A 22,305-nucleotide genomic window follows, 5' to 3' on the forward strand; every position below is an offset into this window, starting at 1 on the left:
CAGCCCCACTAGCAATGTATGAGTGTACCTTTCTCCCCACATCCTCGCCAACACCTGTTGTTGCTTGTATTCTTGATAATCGCCATTCTAATTGGGGTGAGATGGAATCTTAGGGTGGTTTTGATTTGCATTTCTCTTATTACTAGAGATGTTGAACATTTTTCCATATGTTTGTTGATTGCTTGTAGATCTTCTTCTGTGAAGTGTCTGTTCATTTCCTTAGCCCATTTGTCGATTGGATTATTTGCATTCTTGGTGTAGAGTTTTTTGAATTCTTTATAGATTCTGGAGATTAGCGCTCTATCTGAAGTATGATTGGCAAAGATTTTCTCCCACTCTGTAGGCTCTTTCTTTGCATTGCTGATAGTTTCCTTTGCTGAGAGAAAGCTTTTTAGTTTGAATCTATCCCAGTTATTGATTCTTGTTTTTATTTCTTGTGCTATGGGAGTCCTGTTGAGGAAGTCTGGTCCTAAGCCGACATGTTGAAGATCTGGACCTACTTTTTCTTCTATAAGATGCAAGGTCTCTGGTCTGATTCCGAGGTCCTTAATCCATATTGAGTTTAGTTTTGTGCATGGTGAGAGATATGGGTTTAATTTCATTCTGTTGCATATGGATTTCCAATTTTCCCAGCACCATTTGTTGAAGAGACTATCTTTTCTCCATTGCATATTTTGGCCCCTTTGTCTAGTATGAGAAAATTGTATTTATTTGGGTTTGTGTCTGTGTCCTCTATTCTGTACCATTGATCCACCTTTCTATTTTGGTACCAATACCATGCCGTTTTTGTTACTTTTGCTTTGTTGTAGAGTTGAAGATCTGGTATTGCGATACACCCTGCTTCACTCTTTCTGCCAAGGATTGCTTTAGCTATTCTGGGTTTTTTATTCTTCCAGATGAATTTCATAATTGCTTGCTCTATTTCTGTGAGGTACATCATTGGGATTTTAATTGGAATTGCATTGAATCTGTATAGCACTTTTGGTAGTATGGCCATTTTGACAATATTAATTCTTCCTATCCAAGAACATGGGAGATCTTTCCATCTTCTAAGGTTTTCTTTAATTTCTTTCTTTAGTGTTCTGTAGTTCTCATTGTAGAGGTCTTTCACGTCTTTTGTGAGATTGATTCCCAAGTATTTTATTTTTTTCGAGGCTATTGTGAATGGGGTAGTTTTCCTAATTTCTCTTTCTGAAGATTCATCACTTATGTATAAAAATGCATTAGATTTATGTGCATTGATCTTATATCCCACTACTTTACTGAATTCACTTATGAGTTCTAAAAGTTTTCTGGTGGAATTTCCTGGTTCCTCTAAGTATATAATCATATCATCAGCAAACAGGGATAGTTTGAGTTCTTTTCCTATTCGTATCCCTTTAATTTCTTTGGTCTGTCTAATTGCTCTGGCTAGAGTTTCAAGGACGATATTGAATAGAAGTGGTGAAAGAGGGCATCCCTGCCTTGTTCCAGTTTTTAGGGGGAATGCTTTCAGTTTTTCCCCATTTAGAATGATATTAGCCATGGGCTTAGCATAGATGGCCTTTACAATGTTAAGGAATGTTCCCACTATCCCTATTTTTTCTAGTGTTTTGAGCATGAAGAGGTGCTGTATTTTATCAAATGCTTTTTCTGCATCTATTGAAATAATCATGTGATTCTTGACTTTAAGTCTATTGATATGGTGAATGACATTTATTGATTTCCTGATGTTGAACCAACCTTGCATCCCTGGGATGAAACCCACTTGATCATGGTGCACTATCTTTTTAATATGTTTTTGTATGTAATTTGCTAAAATTTTGTTGAGAATTTTTGCGTCAATGTTCATTAAGGATAAAGATATTGGTGTGAAATTTTCTTTCCTCGATGTGTCTCTGTCTGGTTTAGGTATCAGGGTAATATTGGCTTCATAGAATGAGTTTGGGAGAGTTCCCTCCTCTTCTATTTTATGGAATACTTTGAGAAGTATTGGAATGAACTCTTCTTTAAAGGTCTAAATGCTTCTTATATGTTTGTAACTCTTTTTATCTCTAACCTAGACTTTGTTCCATAACTCCAGGTTTGTAAATCCAGCTGTCTTTTTGGGCAACTCCACTTGGATGTCTGATACACATCTCAAACTCACATATCTGAAAATGAGATCTAATTTTCTTTCCAAGATGTATTCATCCTCAGCCTTCCCAACTCAATGCTAGCTTTATCCTTCGAGTTGATTAGATTTAAATCTTCAGTGCTATCCTTACTCGTTTCTTTTTTCATACCCTAATTGACTGCATCAGGAAATCTAATTGGTGGTATTTCAGAATATATTCAGAATCTGATCACTTCTCACTATTGCTTTTGCTATTGCTTTGGGTCAAGCCATTATTAATTCTTATTTGAATTATTGACATAGCCTTCAAACTCCTTTGGATTTGCCACATTACTTAATTTGGCCTATATAATATTAGCAGATGTGAAACAAACAAAAGTTTAAGTATGCTTGTGGGCATTAGCTTTCCTTTTGTTCTTTGATGATATGTCCTGAAAAGAACTTGCCTCAAGTAGCCGCTACATTATTAAGTTGCGTCCTAGTTAAGTGAAACTGACTTCACCTGAATCTACTCTCTGGCTCCAAGCTCAGCCAAACTGCAGCCTGAAGCAGAGTATCCCAGTTTAGCCACTCTAGGTCAGTTGAACCACAGCCAATCTTTAATCTACAAGTATGAGAAGAAAAGCTTGTTACAAGCCACTGAGCTTTGGGGTGGTTTGTTATGTGACATTATCATGGCATTAGTTAATGAATATTCTCATCCAGTCTGTTTTCAACATAGTAGCCAGAGTGATTATTTTAAAATCTAAATCAGATCATGTTACACTTTACTTAAAATTTTGCAGTAGCTTATTTCTCCCAGAGTATTTATAAATGGTAGCAAGGCATGATGTGCTGCTTTTACTCCCCATTAGCCTCTCTGACCTCATCTCCTAGTAGTCTGTCCTTTTCTCACTCTGCCCTGGTATACTGGCCTCCTTAACAGACCTCAAACCTGCAAGGTTTGCTGCCTTTGCACCAGCTATTTCTTTTGCTTCAGACACTCTTCCCTCAGAGGCCTGGCATGGCTTAATTCATTTACTTCTCTCAGGTCTTTGCAAAGACATTCCTTCTCAATGAGGTTTATGACCCCATTTACCCCATTTATGTGGCCCTTGGCATTCTGGATTCCCTATGCACCCTGTTCTACTCTTTTTTTTTTTTTTCCCCTCCATAATATTTATGACTTTCTAATTAACTGTATGATTTCTTTTAAAATGTATTTTTTTTTTTTTTTTGCTTTCTGAAACTAAAATGGAAGCTCCTCTTTGTTGCTTTTGTTCGTTACTATATTTTAGTAGCTTAGAATAGTGCTTAGCACATAGAAGGTAGCCCCCAAAGAATTAATGGAATGAATGAATGAACCAATTAAAAATGATTAGTAATTTACAGCTTGGTTTTTTAAAATTTTCACGTTAGAAACATGAATATGACATTCAAGTTTTAATTCTTTACAGAAATGGCTATTCATACAAAGTAGCAGTTGCATTATCTCTTTTTCTTGGTTGGTTGGGAGCAGATCGATTTTACCTTGGATACCCTGCCTTGGGTAAGTATGTTTCATTTAAAAAAAAAAATTCTCATGATATTTGTATTCTAGTTAAGTGTGTGTATTTTTTTTTTTATTGGTAAGTGTATTTTTATAGATTAAATGCCTGCATACTATTAATATTACAAGTTCCATGTAATTGGAATTGAATAGTTTACATTCTCCTGTGAGTGTAGAGCTATAAGTTAGCTCTACAATTCAGCTTAAGTAAGAAATACTGACTTTTCCTGTGTATTTACCTTTAGGAAAACACACACTCAAGATAGTATAGGGATTTACTTATGATAGTAGTAACCTGGAACTCTCAGTGCTAGTGCTGGGCACACAGTAGAATTCAGTAGGTGTTTTATGAGTAAATGCATATTCTCTGCCTCTCAAAAAACATTTCTTCTTGAACCTTCATCACTGTTACCCTGGAAATAGAAACGACTTTTTTCAGAGTAAGTCGATATTGAAATTTTGATGATCAGCATAAGCTGGAGTGGGAGCATGATTTTTTTTTTTTTTTTTTTTTTTTTTTTTAATTCTTGGAACTAGGGAATGAATCTGGACCTTGCACATGCTAAGCCAGTGCTCTCTACCACTGAGCTATGTCCTATTCCAAAGTTTGAGATGGGGACTACAGTTGTAGCTCTGTGGTAGAGCACTTGCCTAGCACATGTGAGGCTCTGGGTTTGATTCTTAGTATCACACACACAAAAAAATAAATAAAAATAAAATAAAGGTATTGTGTTCCATCTCCAACTTAAAGAAAAATTTTTTTTGTTTTTTTGAGATGGGGTTTTGCTAAGTTGCCCAGACTGGCAAGTTGTAGTCCTTCTACCTCATGTGTCCTTCTGCTGCTGTGCCTAGCGGGAGACTGACTTTTATCACCTGTTAGCATCCTTTCTCTTACCTGCAGTCTTCACATATGCCATAATTACTAATGCTTATGAAAACTGTTTATAGCTGGATATAGTGGTGTAAATCCCAGTGACTGAGGAGGCTAAGGCAGAAGGATTGCAAGTTTGAGGCCAGTGTTGGCAAGGTAGTGAGGCCCTGTCTCAAAAAAAAAAAAAAAAAAAAAAAAAAATAGAAAAGACGTCATGATAGAACAAGTAGAACACCCGTGGGTTCAATCTCCACTACCACCCCTTCCAAAAGAAAATCGTTTACATTTTGTCACAGCTTTTAGTAGACAATTCTTTCATGTGCTTACCCTATTTAAGTCTTACATCTCTGAGTTTATCTCCTTCTTTAAATCCTCTTTAACAGGGAGAGAAACTGTCACTAGAGAGGTTAAGGGATTTACTGAGTTTGAGACCTTGCTTTAGTTGGTAACATTTTGGTATCATCTTTATAAGTAGGGAAATTGTCATGAGATTAAGAGATTTACCAAGGATACCCAGCTAGTGACCTTAATTTGAAACAAAATTTTCTTGTTTCAAAGATCATGCTTTATTTACTATAGTACTCTACTTCTGTATTAACCCCTCAATGAGCAAATATAAAGGTTTTTGTGTGTGTGCCGGAGGGGGGGTTTCCCCAGGAGTACTTGAGATTGAACCCAGGGACATTCTACCACTGAGTTATATCCCTAGCTCCCCCCCACCCTCCTTTTTTAAAATTTGAGAGTCTTACTAGTTGCTTATACTGCCCTCTAACTTGTAATCCTCTTGTTTTAGAATCTTGAGTCTCTGGGATAATAGGTGGGTGCTACCACATCTGGCTTGGCTTTAAGCTTTCTATCCTTGTGCCTCCATCTCCGAAGTAGCTGGGATTGTGGTGTTCACCACTTTGCTGGGCTCAAAATTTTCAAATGCTCTGTTTTCCTGTTAGCAAAACTCACCTTATTTCTTCCATGTTGCTACTCACCAGAGGTGGGAGATATGTTTCTTATAGCTATATCTAAAACTTAGTGTTTTATGTTTACAAAGAAAAGTCAGAATTTGAAGTACTACATACACTGATTTATTCAGTTAACTATTTCTTCAACATTTAAGAAAGTAACTATGGACATATTATAGAAATAATGATAAAATAAATATGTTGATAGGTCAGTTTATGATGTTGGACTATAATAGAGCCATAGCAAAGTGCCATGAGAGCATAGAAAAGGGATTCATTCAGGAGGCCGTGAACATGAGGAAAGACCTGTTAGAGGAGATGACATTTGATCTAGGTTTTAAGGATGAAGAGATTTAAGAGATTTAGATGTTGTAGGTACGACATGTGCAAAGTCACAGGGTATCGAAGTACATGAATTTGCATTGAGAGAAAGGGGGATAATTTAGCTTGGGGTGTAGGAAAAATGCTGACAGAATATGAAATTGACTGGAGAGGTAGCCTGTTGTCAGATTGTAAAAAGACTTTTGAGTATCTTGCTTTGGAATTTGAACTTTACCTGTTTGGACATCAGAAGTAATAAGTTTTTACGTGAGAGAGTCATGATTGTATTTACATTTCAGAAAGATTAATATTGGAGAAATTGTGGGATATGGCATAGATTGGGGAAAGACTTATAGCAGAGCAAGCTAAAAAGAGGTTGACGGAATATTCTTGGCTTGAATGATAGTGTAATTACACTTTTGTACCATTCCTTAGAGCAACAATAATTTCTGTAACACATCTGAAACCATATAGTATGCAGGAAAGCCTATGAATTGCCAAATAAAATCATTTAGTACAACTCTATTTTTAGATGAGATGGATGGAGAAACTAAGTTCATAAAGAGAAACAATGGTTACAATGTGTCCAAGCCTTCCAACAGTGTTTTCTGTTTGTTTTGAGATGGGGTCTTCCTTTGTTGCCCAAGCTGGACTTGAATCCCTGATTTTGTGCTTTTAGGCCTCCCTAGTAGCTGGGATTACAGCTGTGCACTACCACCCCTGACTTCTAATAGTTCTTGCGTTTTCTTCTGTCCTCTTTAAGAGGACTAGACCACATATAGTTTTTGAAAGGATTTCTGACTTTTTAAATGTTCTTAAAAGATTGTGAGGGAACAAGATAACAATAGTCTTTAAAACAGTTTATTCTGTGATGATTTTGTAACCCTTTCTATTTCTTCTTCCTTTCATGGTGCTGGGGATCAAGCCCAGGTCCTCATATGTGCTAACCACGTACTCTTATCATGGAGCTATACTCTTATCCCCTTCACTGATGATATGAAATAATAATAATATTTAAAATATTTGGCTTAACAAGTGAATTTTTAGCTTCTTGTGATGTCAGATGGGCCGTCAGGTCATATAGTGTAAGTTAATGTTTTCAACAGTGCAAGTGCATATATATTATGAAGTTTTTTTCTTGCAAAATAAAACTCTAGGTAGAGAACTCTGATTACATATAGTGACTCTGGTTTGTGGTTACTAGTTTTCTACCAGGAACTGCTTTTCTATGACCACTGTCAGTTCTAGTCTATTATCAGTATAAACCAAAGAGAATCATTGACTTTAAGGCTAGGGTTTCATAAATTTGCAAATTTATTTATTTTTTATTTTTGGTACTGGGGATTGAACCCAGAGGCACTTTACCACAAAACTAAATCCCCAGTCCTTTTTGTTTTTTATTTTGAGGCAGAATCTCGCTAAGTTGCTGAGGCTGGCCTCAAATTTGCAATCTTCTTGCCTCAACTTTCTTAGTTGCTGGGATTACAGGTGGGTGCCACCATGCCCAGCACAAATTTAATTTTTTTTTATTTATTTATTTGTTTGTTTATTTATTTTTATTAAAATCTTTTATTTTTACAGACTGCATTTTGATTCATTGTACACAAATGGGGTACGACTTTTCATTTCTATGGTTGTACACAATGTAGATTCACACCATTCATGTAATCATACATATACATAGGGTAATACTGTCTGTTTCATTCTACTATCTTTCCATCCCCCCTCCCACCCCATTTTCCTCTACATCATCCAAAGTTCCTTCATTCTTTTCTTCCCCCCATCACCCTCCCCCTTGTTATATATTATCATGTACTTATCAGAGAAAACATTCGACCTTTGGTCTTTTGGGCTTGGTCTATTTCACTTAGCATGATATTTTCCAACTTCATTTACCAGCAAATGCCATAATTTTATTCTTTATGTCTGAGTAATATTCCATTGTGTATATGTACCACAGTTTCTGTATCCATTCGTCAATTGAAGGGCATCTAGGTGGGTTCCACAATCTAGATATTGTGAATTGATTAACTATGGACATTGATGTGGTTGCATCACTGTAGTATGCTGATTTTAAGTCCTCTGGGTATAAACCAAGGAGTGGGATAGCTGGGTCAAATGGTGGGTCCATTCCAAGCTTACTGAGGAAATCGTCATACTGCTTTCCAGAGTGGCTGTACCAATTTGCAACTCCACCAGCAATGTATGAATGTGCCTTTTTTCCCACATCCACGCCAACACTTATTATTGCTTGTGTTCTTGATAATAGCCATTCTAATTGGAGTTAGATAAAATCTTAGGGAGGTTTTAATTTGCATTTCTCTAATTACTAGGGATGATGAGCACTTTTTCATACATTTGTTGATCACCTGTATATCTCCCAAACCAAAGACACAACAAATTTAATTTTTAACATTAAATTTAAACTTCAGTGTGAATGTTATTTAAAACTCTGAATAACGTACTTTATCACAACAACCTTTTAATGTTGTTTAATTCAACAAATATTTTGACTGCTAGCTTGAGAAAGGAAACAACCTCTCATCTGCTTTATAACTTGGTGCTATTGTCCTATCTTCCATTGACTTTGTGTTTTTTTAAAAAAGCCTTTCAGTTTCTAGTGGGGTCTTGAAGAGAGAGGAATAAGTGAGCATGTCAGTTTTGTTGTCTTTAACTGAAAATTCTCTTATCTCTTTAAGCATTCAAATATTTTTATCCCTATCCTATTTGCATTTAAGCTTTGTTTTTTTTTGTTGTTCTTGTTCTTTGCAGTACTAGTTGTACCGGGGATTAAACCCAGGGATGCTCTACCACTGAGCTACATTCCTAACCCTTAATCCTTATTATTTTGAGACAGAGTTCCCTTAAGTCCTCCTCCCATGTAGCTGGGATTACAGGCATGTGTTACTGCATTAACTTGGATTCAAGAGGTTTTTTTTTTTTGGTACTGGGGATTGAACTCAGGGGTGCTCAACCACTAAGCCACATCCCCAGCCCTATTTTGTAATTTTTAAATTAGAGGCACAGTCTCACTGAGTTGCATAGCACCTTGCTTTTGCTGAGGCTGGCTTTGAACTCAAGATCCTCCTGCCTCAGCCTCCCAAGCCGCTGGTATTACAGTTGTGTACCATCATGCCCAGCTAGAAGTATCTTAATGCTAAGTGTTTTGGTATGTTTTATCAGATGATCAAATCTAATATGTAAAAATTAGTGTTGATTTAAAAATTTTAAATGTTTAACATTTTATTTTCAGTGCTTGGATTGATCCCATGCTAGGCAGGCATTCTACCACTCAGGACACCCCACCCTTTTTATTGTTTTATGTCAAGACAGGGTTTTTCTGAGATGCCGAGCGAGGCTAGCCTCCAACTTTGAATCCTTCTGCCTCAGCTTCCCAACTATTCCAGATTACAGATCTGCACCACTACATCTGACTGAAATTTAAATTTTTATTACAAATCTAAGGTGAAGAAATTTTAGTATTTTCTTTTTTGTTTGTGGTGCTGGGAATTGAAACCAGAACCTCATGCATGCTAGATAAGCACTCTACCAACTAAGCTACACTAATTTCAATTAAAATGAGTATTGTCATTAAAAACATTCTCTTCTTTTCTCCTTCTTCTCTCTCTCCCTCCTCCCTCCCTCTGTCTCTGTCTCTTTTTCTTTGAGTTGGGGTCTCTGTATTCCCCTGTCTGGTCTCAAACTCCTAGGCTCAAGTGGTTCTCTCTTCTCAGCCTACTGAGTGCTAAGACTACAGGCATGCCCCTGTATACCTGGATAAAAAACTTTCGTAACTGGATAATACAGTGTGCTGGCCGTTTTGTTTTGCTTTTTTTTTTTTTTTCCTTCAATCCTGGGGATCAAACCTAGGACCTTGCATATGATGTACATGCTCCAGCTCTTCTTATTATCTTGTTTAGTCTTTCTTCATGGTTATAAAAAGCCTTGACTTTATTTATACAAAGCTTTTTAAAATACTTCCTTAATACTGTTTATGGTCATTGGAATTTTATTTTTTTAGATATTTTTGCGGTATGATTAACAATTAAAAATTATATATATTTAAGGGGAAAATAAGGATTTGTTTTCCTCTTTAAAAAAACTTTTGTGCTACTGGGGATTGAACCCAGGAATGCTTTACTACTGAGCTATATCCCTGAACCTTTTTATTATTTATTTTGGGACAGGGACTTGATAATCTGCTAAAGCTGGCCTCAAAATTGCATTTGCCCCACCTCAATCTCTTGAGTTGATGGGGTTACAGGCATGCAGCACTGCACTGGCAAAGATTTGTTGTAGCATGTTTTTGCAGTGCTAGGGATCAAACTGAGGGCCTTGCACATGCTAGACAAGCGCTATTCAACTGAGCTATACCTCCAGCCCCCAACATTATATTTTGTATAAGTATGTGTTGTGTAATGATTTCTCAGTCAAACTAATTAACATGCCCATCATTTGCCAGTTACCTTTTTCGTTGTGCTGGAGATTGAACTCAGGGCCTCAAATTTACTAGGCAAGTACTCTACCACCAAGCTACAGTTCTATCACTGCCCCACCCCCTGGCTTTTTTTTTAATTTGTGTGCTGATTACACAAAATCTTTTCCCTTACATGATGTATATGTATAAAGAAATGTCACATGGCAATGCATAAGTATATATACTCTTTGTATCAATTAAAAAAATTTAATCTCCCATAGCAAATTTTAGGTATATATTACATTATCATTAACTGTAGTTAGCATATAGTACTACAGATCTTAAGAAGTTAATCCATCTTGTAGTTGAAAGTTGGTACTTATTGGCCAACATCTCTCCATTCCCACCCCTGTCAACCACCATTTTGCTGTTTCTCTAAGTTCATCCGTTTTAGATACTACATTAAGAATTCTCATCAAATATTTATTTTTATATGATTATCTTGTGTCACTTAGCTTTTTGTTCTCCAAGTTCATCTTCATAATTACAGATAGCAAGATTGCCTTCTTTTGAAAGGCTGAATCCACTGTATATATACTGAAATATTTATAAACCATATATCTGAGAAGGGACTAATACCCAGAATATATAAAGAACTTATACAACTTTGTAGCAAAAAAATAACCTGATTTTAAAATGGATTATGAAACTGAAACATCTTTCCAAAGAAGACAAACAGATGTACAATAGGTATATAATAAGGTGTTGAGCATCACTAATCATCAGAGAATGCAAATCAAAACCTCACATCTGTGAGATCATCTGTTAAAAAGAAATGACAACAAATATTCATAAGAATGTGGAATAATGGGAATTCTTATATAGTGTTGGAGGAATGTAAATTGGTATAACCTTTATTTAAGACAGTGTGGAAAATTTTTCCAAAAGTAAAAGTAGAACTAACATATCCAGTAATCCCATTTCTGAGTATATGTTCAAAAGGAAATGAAATCAGTGTCTTGATAAGATATTTGCATTCCCATGTTCTTTATGGCATTATTCATAGTAATGTCTATTAATGAATAATTAGAATTTTATAGGAACAGAATAAATACTGTAAATCATGATGGTGTGAAACTTACTAATTTTTAATAGTAATTTGATTTCAAGTGTGATATATCAGAATTAAGTGGGAAATTTGTTGTGGAGGATAAATTTTGTTGCAAGATGTAAAAATTCATTTCAGAAAAATTTTTAAAAATATCTTGGGCTCTAGTTTGGTTTTTTCCCATGACTTTATGTATAGCTTTATTTTCTTTAACTGATTTATTCCTCAGTATTTGCTTTAGCCGGAGGCCTTTTTTCACCATGAAGCCTTATTTTTCTAATAGTATCTTTGTGTTTTTAACTCTATGTTAACATCTGTGATTTTAAAAAATATGCAATAACTGGCATATTTTGCCCATCTGCAGCATTAAAAGATTATGGATTCTTAAAGATAATAGGTATTTTGGAAGCAGTAACAGCAAAGACACTCTTCATAGTGATATTCAATTTAAAAATGTAAGTATTTTTTTATTACGAGAATAACAAAGTGTTTTTAAATTCAAATCTTAAACATCTTTGGTTATATTATTCTTTTATTTATTTTTAACCCATTTTTTTTAATCAACCCAGATGTAGAACATCTATAAAAACTTAAGTGTAGTATATAATGCATAATATAATTATATGTGAAGATTATAATATTAATTAATATATGTAAACTTTATTTCCAAATGATTTAATTATTTCTGTTTCAGTTTTATGGAAATATTTACAGAATTAACAACTTGGGACTTAATGGGTAATTTTGAAGTTACAAGTTTGGACTGGAATATAATTACCACTGAAAATAGAACAAATAAAGGGATTCTCAGGTTAAACTTTTTTAAAATTCGAAAACTCTCCTTTATACGTGCATACACAAAAAGGATCAGAATACTTAATTATCAAATCATTGTAAAATACTTGTAGTTTGACAGCTAGCAACCTCATTGTGAAGTAATTGCATCTTTAAAACCATCACAGAGCCTGGCATGATGACTCAAGCCTGTAATCCCAACTACTGGGGAGGCTGAAGCAGGATTGCGATTTGGAGGCCAATCTTGGCAATTTAGCAAGACCTTTTCTCAGATGAAAAGACTGGAGATGTAGTTCAGTGATAAAGTGCCCTTGGGTGCAATCCCTAGTACTATAAATATTTAAAAAAAAAAAAAAAAAAAAAGAACAAGAAGAAGATAAAAGAAATAATAATAATAAAAAAAATTGTTGCAGACAAAATAGTGTTTACAAGACTCAACTTCTAATCCAAAAATTTACACAAATTTACAAGACTCAACTTCTAATCCAAAAACTTACACAAATTTTTTGTAAATATCAAGTCAATTTCTCTTCTTTTTATTTATTTATTTGAAGTTCTGAAGATTGAACCCAGGACCTTACATCATTAGGTAAATGCTATACAACTGAGCTATATCCCCAGCTATCTTTTTTTTTATACATAAATAAGTCTTATTACTAAATTTGCATTTTTATTTTAATTTTTTATTTTTATTTACTGTTATAAAATTAACTTTATAATCTTTAAATAGATAATGCAGTAATTACCTTTCTAAAATAGCATTTCTTTTTCTTTTTAAAATTTATTCTTTCACTGGTACATTAAAACATAACAACTAGCCCAACACAATGGTGCACGCCTGTAATCCCAGTGGATCAGGAGGCTAAGACAGGAGGATTATGAGTTCAAAACCAGCCTCAGCAAAAGTAAGGTGCTTAGCAACTCATTGAGACCCTATCTCTAAATAAAATACAAAATAGGGTTGGGCATGTGACTTTGTGGTCCAATGCCTGAGTTCAGTCTCTGGGATCCCTTCAAAAAACCCCTCAAAACCCCAAAAACATAACAACTGCATATATTAATGGATCAACTTGTACTACTGAATACAGCAGCACACACCTATAATCCCAGCAGCTCAGGAGACTGAGGCAGGAGGATTACAGGTTCAAGGCCAGCCTAGACAATTTAGTGAGATCCTACTTCAAGATAGATAGATAGATAAAATGAATACAGTGATATGTGATATGTCCAAATTTATGTTTTTAAAATGCAAAATTTAAGTTAAACTATATTTATTTATAACCAATTAAGTGTACTTAGATATAAACTAAGTACATTTGTGGCCTGATGTAGGGGCACATACCTGTAGTCTAGCTTGGAAGGCTGAGGCAGGAGGATTACAATATAGAGGCGGGTCTGGGCAATTTGGCAAGACCCTATCTCAAAATAAAAAAACAACTCAAAATTTTAGGTAGGTAATAAATATTTTGAAGAAAACAAAGCAAATTTTTCTATAATATTCTAAGTTATTAAATTATTTATAACTTGTTAGCCAGTACTTAAAACATCATGCTGCTATATGTCTCATACTAAGAAGAGGGGAAGAGCATATACTTACATATTTCAGTTTTATTTTTGTGCTTCTAGGTTGTATGCAAGCAGTGACTTTATCTATACTTAGTTTTAGCCATTACCTATTTTTAGCTGATATTTTCAACTACCTTTTCAGAGTCTTTTTTTTTTTTTCATGCTATTTTAAAATCTCAAATGAGATGACTTGTATGAAATTCAGATACTGAAGAGGGATCACTTATCTTAATAATCATTGTGTTTTTGGGTTATATACCCATATATATCCTTGAGTCAATGCTCTTTTATCACCTATTTTGGTATCCTAATTCTCGGTTTGGGACCTAGAACAGCGGTGTATATAAAGTATTCAGCACAGGACTATTGATTTTGACTAGTAAACAGAAGATGCTTAAGGGAAAAAAAAGTATAGAATAAATTAGAGGTAACTGGATTACTAATACAATTTTGCAATTTTATAAGCTTAGTGTTTCTGATTTGTGTGTGTGTGTTCATGAGAGAGAGGGAGAGACAGAAAGATAACAATGTATGTATTTGAACTTTCTTTCCTCACCTTTTTATTTTTTGGTACTGAGGATAGAACCCACGGTCTTGTGCATGCTTTGCAAGTACTCTGCCATTGAGCTAAATCCCCAATCCCTATATATTTGAACTTTTTGTTTTAAATGTATAGCAAAATTTGGATTACATAATGTGTTAAGTCTAAGTAAATCAATGAGGATTTTAGGACCAAAAGAATTAAAAATTTATTTCCTTAGGCTTTTTCTCTTGAGAAGTTTTGCAAGATTACTTGTGAGTTTTTCTTTCAGGTGAATTTAAGAAATTATTTTGTGACTTTTCTATATATGAGAATCCATTAAACATTTTTAGATGATTTGATTTTTTAAAGTATTGATTTTTTAATATTACTATAAAGAGTTTATAGAATTTGTAATGGCTTATTAGAAAAGAGAAAAGTTCTTTAATATTTATAAGACTTTTTATATTGTAAATGACTATTTTCTTTTCTAGGTTTGTTAAAGTTTTGCACTGTAGGATTTTGTGGAATTGGGAGCCTAATTGATTTCATTCTTATTTCAATGCAGGTAAGTTTATTTTAATCTGGAATGTAAACTACTTTACATTCAAAATTGAATTTGGTGACCTTCTGGTATATTTTAAATTCAAAATATATTAGGAAGCAGATAGGAATGCTTGTTTCAGTTTTTCTTCAAATACTGGTTCCAAAAGATATGTTCTTAAAAAAGGATTCCAGGGACTGGGGTTGTAGCTCAGTGGTAGAGTGCTTGCCCAGCGCGTGTAAGGCATTGAATTCGATCCTCAGCACCACATATAAATAAATAAAGGTATTGTATCCATCAACAACTAAAAAAAAAAAAAAAAAAAAGATTCCATATTCAAACGTGATTTGTAGAGCTGTGGTTTCAACTGTTACAGAGATTTCTTTATTGAATAACTTTTCAGAGTCTTCATAATACATATTGAGTCTTGAAGAGGGAGGGTATTGTGTTATTTCTCAAACTTACTTTTTATTTATAATTTTTTCAATACTGTGGATGGAACCCAGGGATGTTCTACCCCTGAGCTACATTCCCAACCCTTTTACTTTTTTATTTTGAAATAGGGTCTCACTGAGTTGTTGAGGCTGGCCTCAAGCTTATAATTTTCCTGCCTCAACTTCCAGAGTGACTGGAATTACAGGCAGGTGCCACCATTTCTGATCATTTTGGCATTATTTAATAAAAAAAAAAATCTTTAAAGTGCTTAAGAACAACGATCACAAACTGCCTGCTCCCATTCCCATTGAAGCAGGAAGAAGTGAGGCTAATACAGAGAAGCAGAGATGAACATCAGGAAAGTTGGAAATAAATCATTTTTTGTAGGACTTGGTCTTCCTTGAGGCTGGTCCCTCTCCTAGACATTTTACTGAGAACTTGGACACTTTTTTGGTGGGGGCAAGGTGTAGGCTAGTTAATTTCAGTTTTTTTCAGTTGTAACATGCAACTAACAGAATATTAGTATAGAGTTCTTATCTAGTGCAAAAAGACAATCTTATTTCTTCCTTCATAATGTTCATATGTTTATCATAGTCCCATCAGTGTCCTGTTGTATTAATGGTCAGGGTGACTGGAACTATCAGCTTCAGGGGATGTAGCTCAGCATACAAAGTCCTGGGTCCAATCCTTAGTACCACCAAAAAAAAAAAAAAAAAAAAAAGTTACAGTGAACTGGTTATAATTAACTCATGAGAATTCTTAAATTAGGGAAAAAAGATGAATTTATCATAATAAATATTTTAAAATAGCACTTCAACAAGCATTTATGGAGTACCTAATGTCTTTTGCAAGGGTATCAATATACATTTAGATCATCATCTGTTTTGCTCTGCTTTCTCTTCCAGCATTTGTACTCTTCAATTTTGTCTGTTTGATGTTACCATTACACACTAAAAGAAAGTAAAAATCTAAGAGATTTTGGTACCATACTGTGAGGAGGAGGCAGCATATGGACCAATAATATACCAGAATTAAATAAGGAAAATATTTGGTTTTAAAGTTGGAATTTTCCTGCCTTTGCTCATGAACATATGCCTAACCAAATATCTTGCCTTCTTTAACTGTGGGACAGGCAAGCAGGCATGAAGAGGCTAAAGTACTTGTACACATATGCTTGGAAATGGGTTTCTCATTTTAAATGAGAATCCAAGAGATTGAATGATTAGTAGGATTGTTCAAGTTAAGATATCCAGAATTCAAAGTGTGTTTGCATCCCAACCAGGCTAAGTTCTTTCTTTGGTAATATTATCTTTTCATTACAGCTTTAGTTATATCAAGTTCTATAATAAGTTGCCGAGGCTTGCCTTGAACTTGAGATCCTCCTGCTTCAACCTCCTGAGTCACTGGGATTATATGCATGGGCCACCATACCAAGCTAAGAAATAACTGAAATAGGATTAGTGTTTGAATTTCTGCGGTAAATTTCCCTGAATAAGACATTTTAGTATATATGACCACTTTAGACTCTTTCAGACTGGGAGGAATATAAATCAATTTTCAAATGGCCAAGTAAGATGTTTAGCCTATTTTATATGTCATTTACTATATTTAATGTGATGTTAACTACATCAGTTTTAAAACAGAATTAGTTTTTTAGCAACTCAAATAATTTTTACTTTAAATATCGTAAACTATAATATTTGTCATTGTATTTTTTCAATTTCTCTTTGGACTTTTGTCATCCTTTTATTTATTCTTCTTTCTCCATGCCTGTTTTTTTTTTTTCTTTTTCTTTTTAACTTTTCCTTTTGCCATTAAATATTATTCCCCAATGAATTGGAGTGTTTTTCTATTGGACTGTGATCCCAGAAATATATACATGGATTTGGATCTATAAAAACATTGTTTCACAGTCTTTATAAGAAAAATGTAGGAATAGAGTTATTTCATCTTAGAATCAAAACAACATAAAGTATAATGCTCAGCTGGGCACAGTGGCACACACCTGTAATCCCAGTGACTCGGGAGGCTGAGGCAGGAGGATTCCAAGTTCAGGGCCAGCCTCATCAATTTAGCAAGACCCTCAGCACCTCAAATTTGTGATCCTTCTGCCTCAGCCTCCCAAGTTGCTGGGATTGTAGGCCTGTGCCACTATGCCCAGCTCACTTAGGCTTTATCTGTTAATAAAATTTGGAAGTTTTTATATTTGCATATTTGTATTATTTATAAGGAAACTGAGTCATGAATAGGATGAAATAGTAAATAGAATGTAGTCAACAAAAATCTAAATCAGTGACTCCTCTAATATACAGTCTTTTAGCTATGATTATTATATATAAATACTATATATTTATAGTTATTCTTAAGTTAGGTTTACAGATTTAAAAACACTCTTTTGTGTCTATACATTTTTATATATAGTTATGTCCTGTATAAAGATATTTTGGCCAATTGAAATGGACCATACATATCATGGTGGTCCCATGAGATTGTAATAGAACTGAAAAATTCCTATCACCTAGTAATGTCACAGTTGTCCTGACATTGTAGTGCAATGCATTATTGACATGTTTGCTGATGTAAACAAATCTGTTTATACTGACAGTTGTATAAAAAGTATGGTAATGAATGACTTCATTACTGGTCATTTAAGTGTTTATTATAATTTTAACATTATAGAGTATACTTCCGTTTATAAAAAGAGTTTACTGTAAAATAGTTTACTGTATTATTTTAGCAGCAACCTCATACATCTTGTGTTTTTGCATCAACAGGCAAGGTCAAGTGACTGATGTATACCACCTAGATTTGTAGAAGTATACTCTGAAGTTTGCAAAATGATGAAATGGCCTGCTGTTGCTTTTCTAATATGTGTTCATCATTAAGAGATGCATATGTATACATCATGAAGGAAAGATTAGATAGTATAAGTTTTTTATCATAAAAAATAGTAACATTTTAGTTATGTTTAACCCTTTTTCACTCACAAAGTCTAAACATTTAAATTATATCAAAATCATTGATGTCTACTCTGATCAAATAAAATAAAGTTTATGTTGTTAAGTAGAGGGAAGATAGGCAGAAATCAGGAAAATAAGTATGCATGGGGGAAAATGGAAATATGTGTTGGAATGCAGAAAATAGTTCAAAGAAGTTACTTTTTGTTATTTTTGTTTCAGTTTTTAAAAATTTTATGTGTCATAGAAGAAATTACTTTTATTTTTATTCCTATTAATGTTACTTTTTGAATTTTCTTAAAGGACTCATAATTGTATAAGGAACAGTAATCACATACTTCCGAAGACATTTATGAATTTTGTAAATAAGTTTTATCAGATTTGAAAAATCAATCTTCTTGTTTTGGCATTTAATATATGCCACTCATTTTAGCACTGGCTTATATACTGCTTTGTATTACTACTGTTTTGAGCTTTTACACATCAGGTTTGACTTTTCACACATTAATTTCTTGAGGAAAATTTCTTTAGTAGTATGCTAAACATAGAATATGCCCTAAAATTTTTTTGCTGATTGGAAGTGAATACAGTATATCTGTGAAAAAAATGTGATTTTGTGCCAAGTACCAGCAGTAGCAAAAGCTAAAAATGGTACTTTAAAAAAAAGTAATTGCCTTCTTTTAGGACCTGTCGTAGAGCATTTGAATTGCTATAACAAAATACCTTAGATAGGTAATTTATAAGCAACAGAAATAATTGCTTAGAATTCTGGAGTCTGGGAAGCCCAAGATCAAATTGCCAGCAGATTTGGGTCTGATGTGAACACTGAACCTTATAGTTAAACTTTATATAAACTAAGTGAAGAGAATACCTTCATGGTCTTGAATGGGTTAAGTCTGAAACAAGATCCCAAAAACATAAAACACAAAGAGTGGAAAATCAGTTAATTTGACTATTCAAATTCAAATTAAGAAATTCTGTTTTTAAAGGGATGCAATAGACTAGGTTAAATTTTTGTGGTTTTGTTTTTGTTTTCTTTTTTTGTGGGACTAGGGATTGAACCCAGGGCCTTGTACACTCAAGGCAAGCTCTCTACTACTCTGCCATTGAGCTTCATCCCCAATCTTTAGACCAGGTTAAATAAGTTAACAGACTAAGTAAAAAAATACTAGCAAGAAGAATTGTTATCTAGAATATACAAGTAATTTCTATAAATAAAAATGATAGGGAGCCTAATAATTAAATAAACATAGTAAACAATTAGGTAATTCACAGCACAGGCTACCCAAATAACTAATAAGTAAATCAAGAGATATTCTTTAGTATTTATCCAAAAAAGTTTATTATTATTTACATTTGGACATGTATAATAATGTCTACTGTAGCTTTGTTTGTAGTAGGAAGAAGTTGGAATCCATCTAGATGTGTTCACCAATAGGAGAATGGATGCATCCTCTGTAACATTAGAATAGTCATAGCAGTATGTATGCATGATACATAGCAGTATGTATCATAGCATAGATACACCTGAGAGTTACATGGAAATATCTTAAAATCGGCATATTTTGAAAATAGTTCTAAGCTTCCATTGTTGTCACTTTCAGAGGCAGGAAAAAACCCCTCTCCCAACACACATTTTTGGCAGCAGGACTGGGGATTGAACCCAGGGGCACTCAACCCCTGAGCCTCATCCTCAGCCCCTTTTTGTATTTTATTAGAGTCAGGGTCTTACTGAGTTGCTCAGGGTCTTGCTCAGTTGCTGAGGCTGGCTTTGAGCTCATGATCCTCCTACCTCCGCCCCCAAGTCACTGGGATTACAGCCATGTGCCACGGCACCTGGCTCCCAGCCCATTTTAAAAAATGTTTTACTTAGAGATAGTGTCTCCATAAGTTGCTTAGGGACCCAGCCTCCCGAGTCACTGGAATTACTGGCATGCACCACTTTAGTAAATAAATCCTCAGATGAACTTGTTTCATAGGTGATTGGACAGAATTCCACTACATTTCAAGGCTGATCCAGTCCCTGGAAAGAGAAATAGAATTCCCATGTCAACTTATTGAAGAACCAACATTAATAGTTTCAGGGGAAGGAAATGCTGTAATAAGATTGCTCAGAATTGGATTATGTATAACCACATAATTAAACTATAATCTTTAGGGGTGTCATCCCTATAGATGGGAGGAGGGGTGGTAGTGGGCACTAACACCCTATCATTTGTCTACAAGTTGACTGTGTGTCAAGTTTTTAAGTAGTTATATTTCCTGAGAGAATCAAATGAGTTTCAGATGGGCTTATTAGAAATAGGTGATATTAAAAGGTCACCAATCACTTATTTGTTTATTTATTTAATTTATTTTTTGGTACCAGGTAATGTACTCAGGGGCACCTGACCACTGAGCCACATTCCCAGCCCTATTTTGTGATTTATTTAGAGACAGGGTCTCACTGAGTTGCTTAGCACCTGGCTTTTGCTGACGCTAGCTTTCACTCCAGATCCTCCTGCCTCAGCCTCCCGAGCTACTAGGATTATGGGCGTGTGCCACCATACCCAGCTTCATATATTTATCTTATTTCTAACTTTGGTATAGTTTTCCTCAACACGAGTAAATGAGATTGTCAGGAGAGATTATATAGAAAGAAAAAGATACAGGACAGAAGGCTCAGATCTATTCTGTTCACATATTCCAAACTAGGGAATTTTTATGTTATTTGGCCTATTTCTGCTAGTTGAACTTTACCTGTTCTTTGTTTCCCTAATAGTCTCAAACATGTTATATATTCGAATTACTCATTCTCTCTGGTTTAATGCTCATATTAATTTTCTCTGTGACTTTAGCCACTAAAAATGTTAAATGTTTTAAATTTCACTTAAATTCTTTTTGTTTTTGGCGGTGCTGGGGATCGAACTCAGGGCCTTGTGCTTGCAAGGCAAGCACTCTACCAACTGAGCTATCTCCCCAGCTCCACTTAAATTCATAAAAAACATTCATAAATGTCTATCCAAGTCAATTTAATCTTTAGAAAATAAGTCTATGTGCATAATAGCACCTGGCATGGTATCTCGCATATAAGTGTTTTTTTTTTTTTTTTTTTTAGTATTTGAATATGAACATATATAGTTACTGGAATAAGCTCCCTGTTGGCAGAGATGGTATGATATGCACTGTTATATGTATAATGCCTAGTGTAGTACCTGGAATATTAAATATTTGTTGAATACTTTTTTTAAAAAAATCCCTTAAGATGGGGTTTCATACACCAGGTTTAGGTGTCCCTTCTTCTAATTCTTCCAAGCTGTTGGAACTGTAAATAGTCACCTCCCTTGGCTATTTATTTATTTACTTTGTGATATTGGAGATTGAGCCCAGAGGTATTCTACTAGTGAGCTACACCCTTAGCCCCTTTTTTATTTTATTTTGAGAAAGGGGCTTGCTAAGTTGCCCAGGCTAGCCTCCAACTTGTGATCATTTTGCCTCTCCTTCTGGGTCACTGGGATTACAGGCATGTACTACCACCACATCTGGCTCACCTGACTTTTGTTGAATAGTTTTTAAGAACAAATTTATTTTTTTCACTGGGGAGTACTTTATTGTAGTTTTCTTCAAACTCTAGTTATATAACCCCTAGAAGAATTTTTTTAAGTCTGTACCCTCTTGCATATTTTTAAATTGACATTTAAGTTTTCCATCATAAATTTAAATAGTTGCAAAGGATGTCATTTAAAATATTGACATATTTAAATAAAACTGTTACATCAATTTTTAGATGTATCCAACAAACTATAAATGCCATAGAATTTAAAATATCATCCTTTTTAAAAAGACATGAACCCTTCACAAATCATTATAATTTTACATTGCTTCTTTTTCTCTTTAAATTTTGATTTCTATTTTCCTTCTCTCACAGAATTTTATCCTAATATACTTTTACGCTTGAAAATCTGTTAATCATCTTATTTATTAAAATTAAATTTTTTCTATGATGTCTGGATTGAGTTATTGTAATCGCTAATGACACAATTGAAAACAGCATTAACATGTTAAAAATTCAACTGATTAGTTTTAAGAAGAAAACGCTAAATGTTATTGGGAATGCATCTTTTGAATAAGATATAGCAGACCATATTTTTGGAGCTCTAATTAAAGGAAATTTTCCTAAGTCTATTTTGAATTACCTCTAGATTTGACCCTT

The 22,305-nt window shown here is 34.2% G+C and overlaps 1 protein-coding gene across 2 annotated transcripts in view; it reads left to right on the plus strand.

The window, feature by feature from the left end:
• Positions 1-22,305, plus strand: part of Tm2d1 (TM2 domain containing 1) — a 42,993-nt gene that overhangs the window by 14,740 nt on the left and 5,948 nt on the right. The window contains exons 4-6 of one of the 2 annotated variants that reach the window (XM_047554276.1): positions 3,532-3,623; positions 11,661-11,751; positions 14,672-14,745. In XM_047554276.1, coding sequence (XP_047410232.1) covers positions 3,532-3,623; positions 11,661-11,751; positions 14,672-14,723 — 235 coding nt within the window. In that variant the 3' untranslated portion in view covers positions 14,724-14,745. The remainder of the gene's footprint in view (positions 1-3,531; positions 3,624-11,660; positions 11,752-14,671; positions 14,746-22,305) is intronic. The other variant, XM_047554271.1, reaches the window with a different exon arrangement.

This window comes from Sciurus carolinensis, chromosome 1, assembly GCF_902686445.1.
Source record: "Sciurus carolinensis chromosome 1, mSciCar1.2, whole genome shotgun sequence".
Classification (NCBI taxonomy): domain Eukaryota; kingdom Metazoa; phylum Chordata; class Mammalia; order Rodentia; family Sciuridae; genus Sciurus; species Sciurus carolinensis.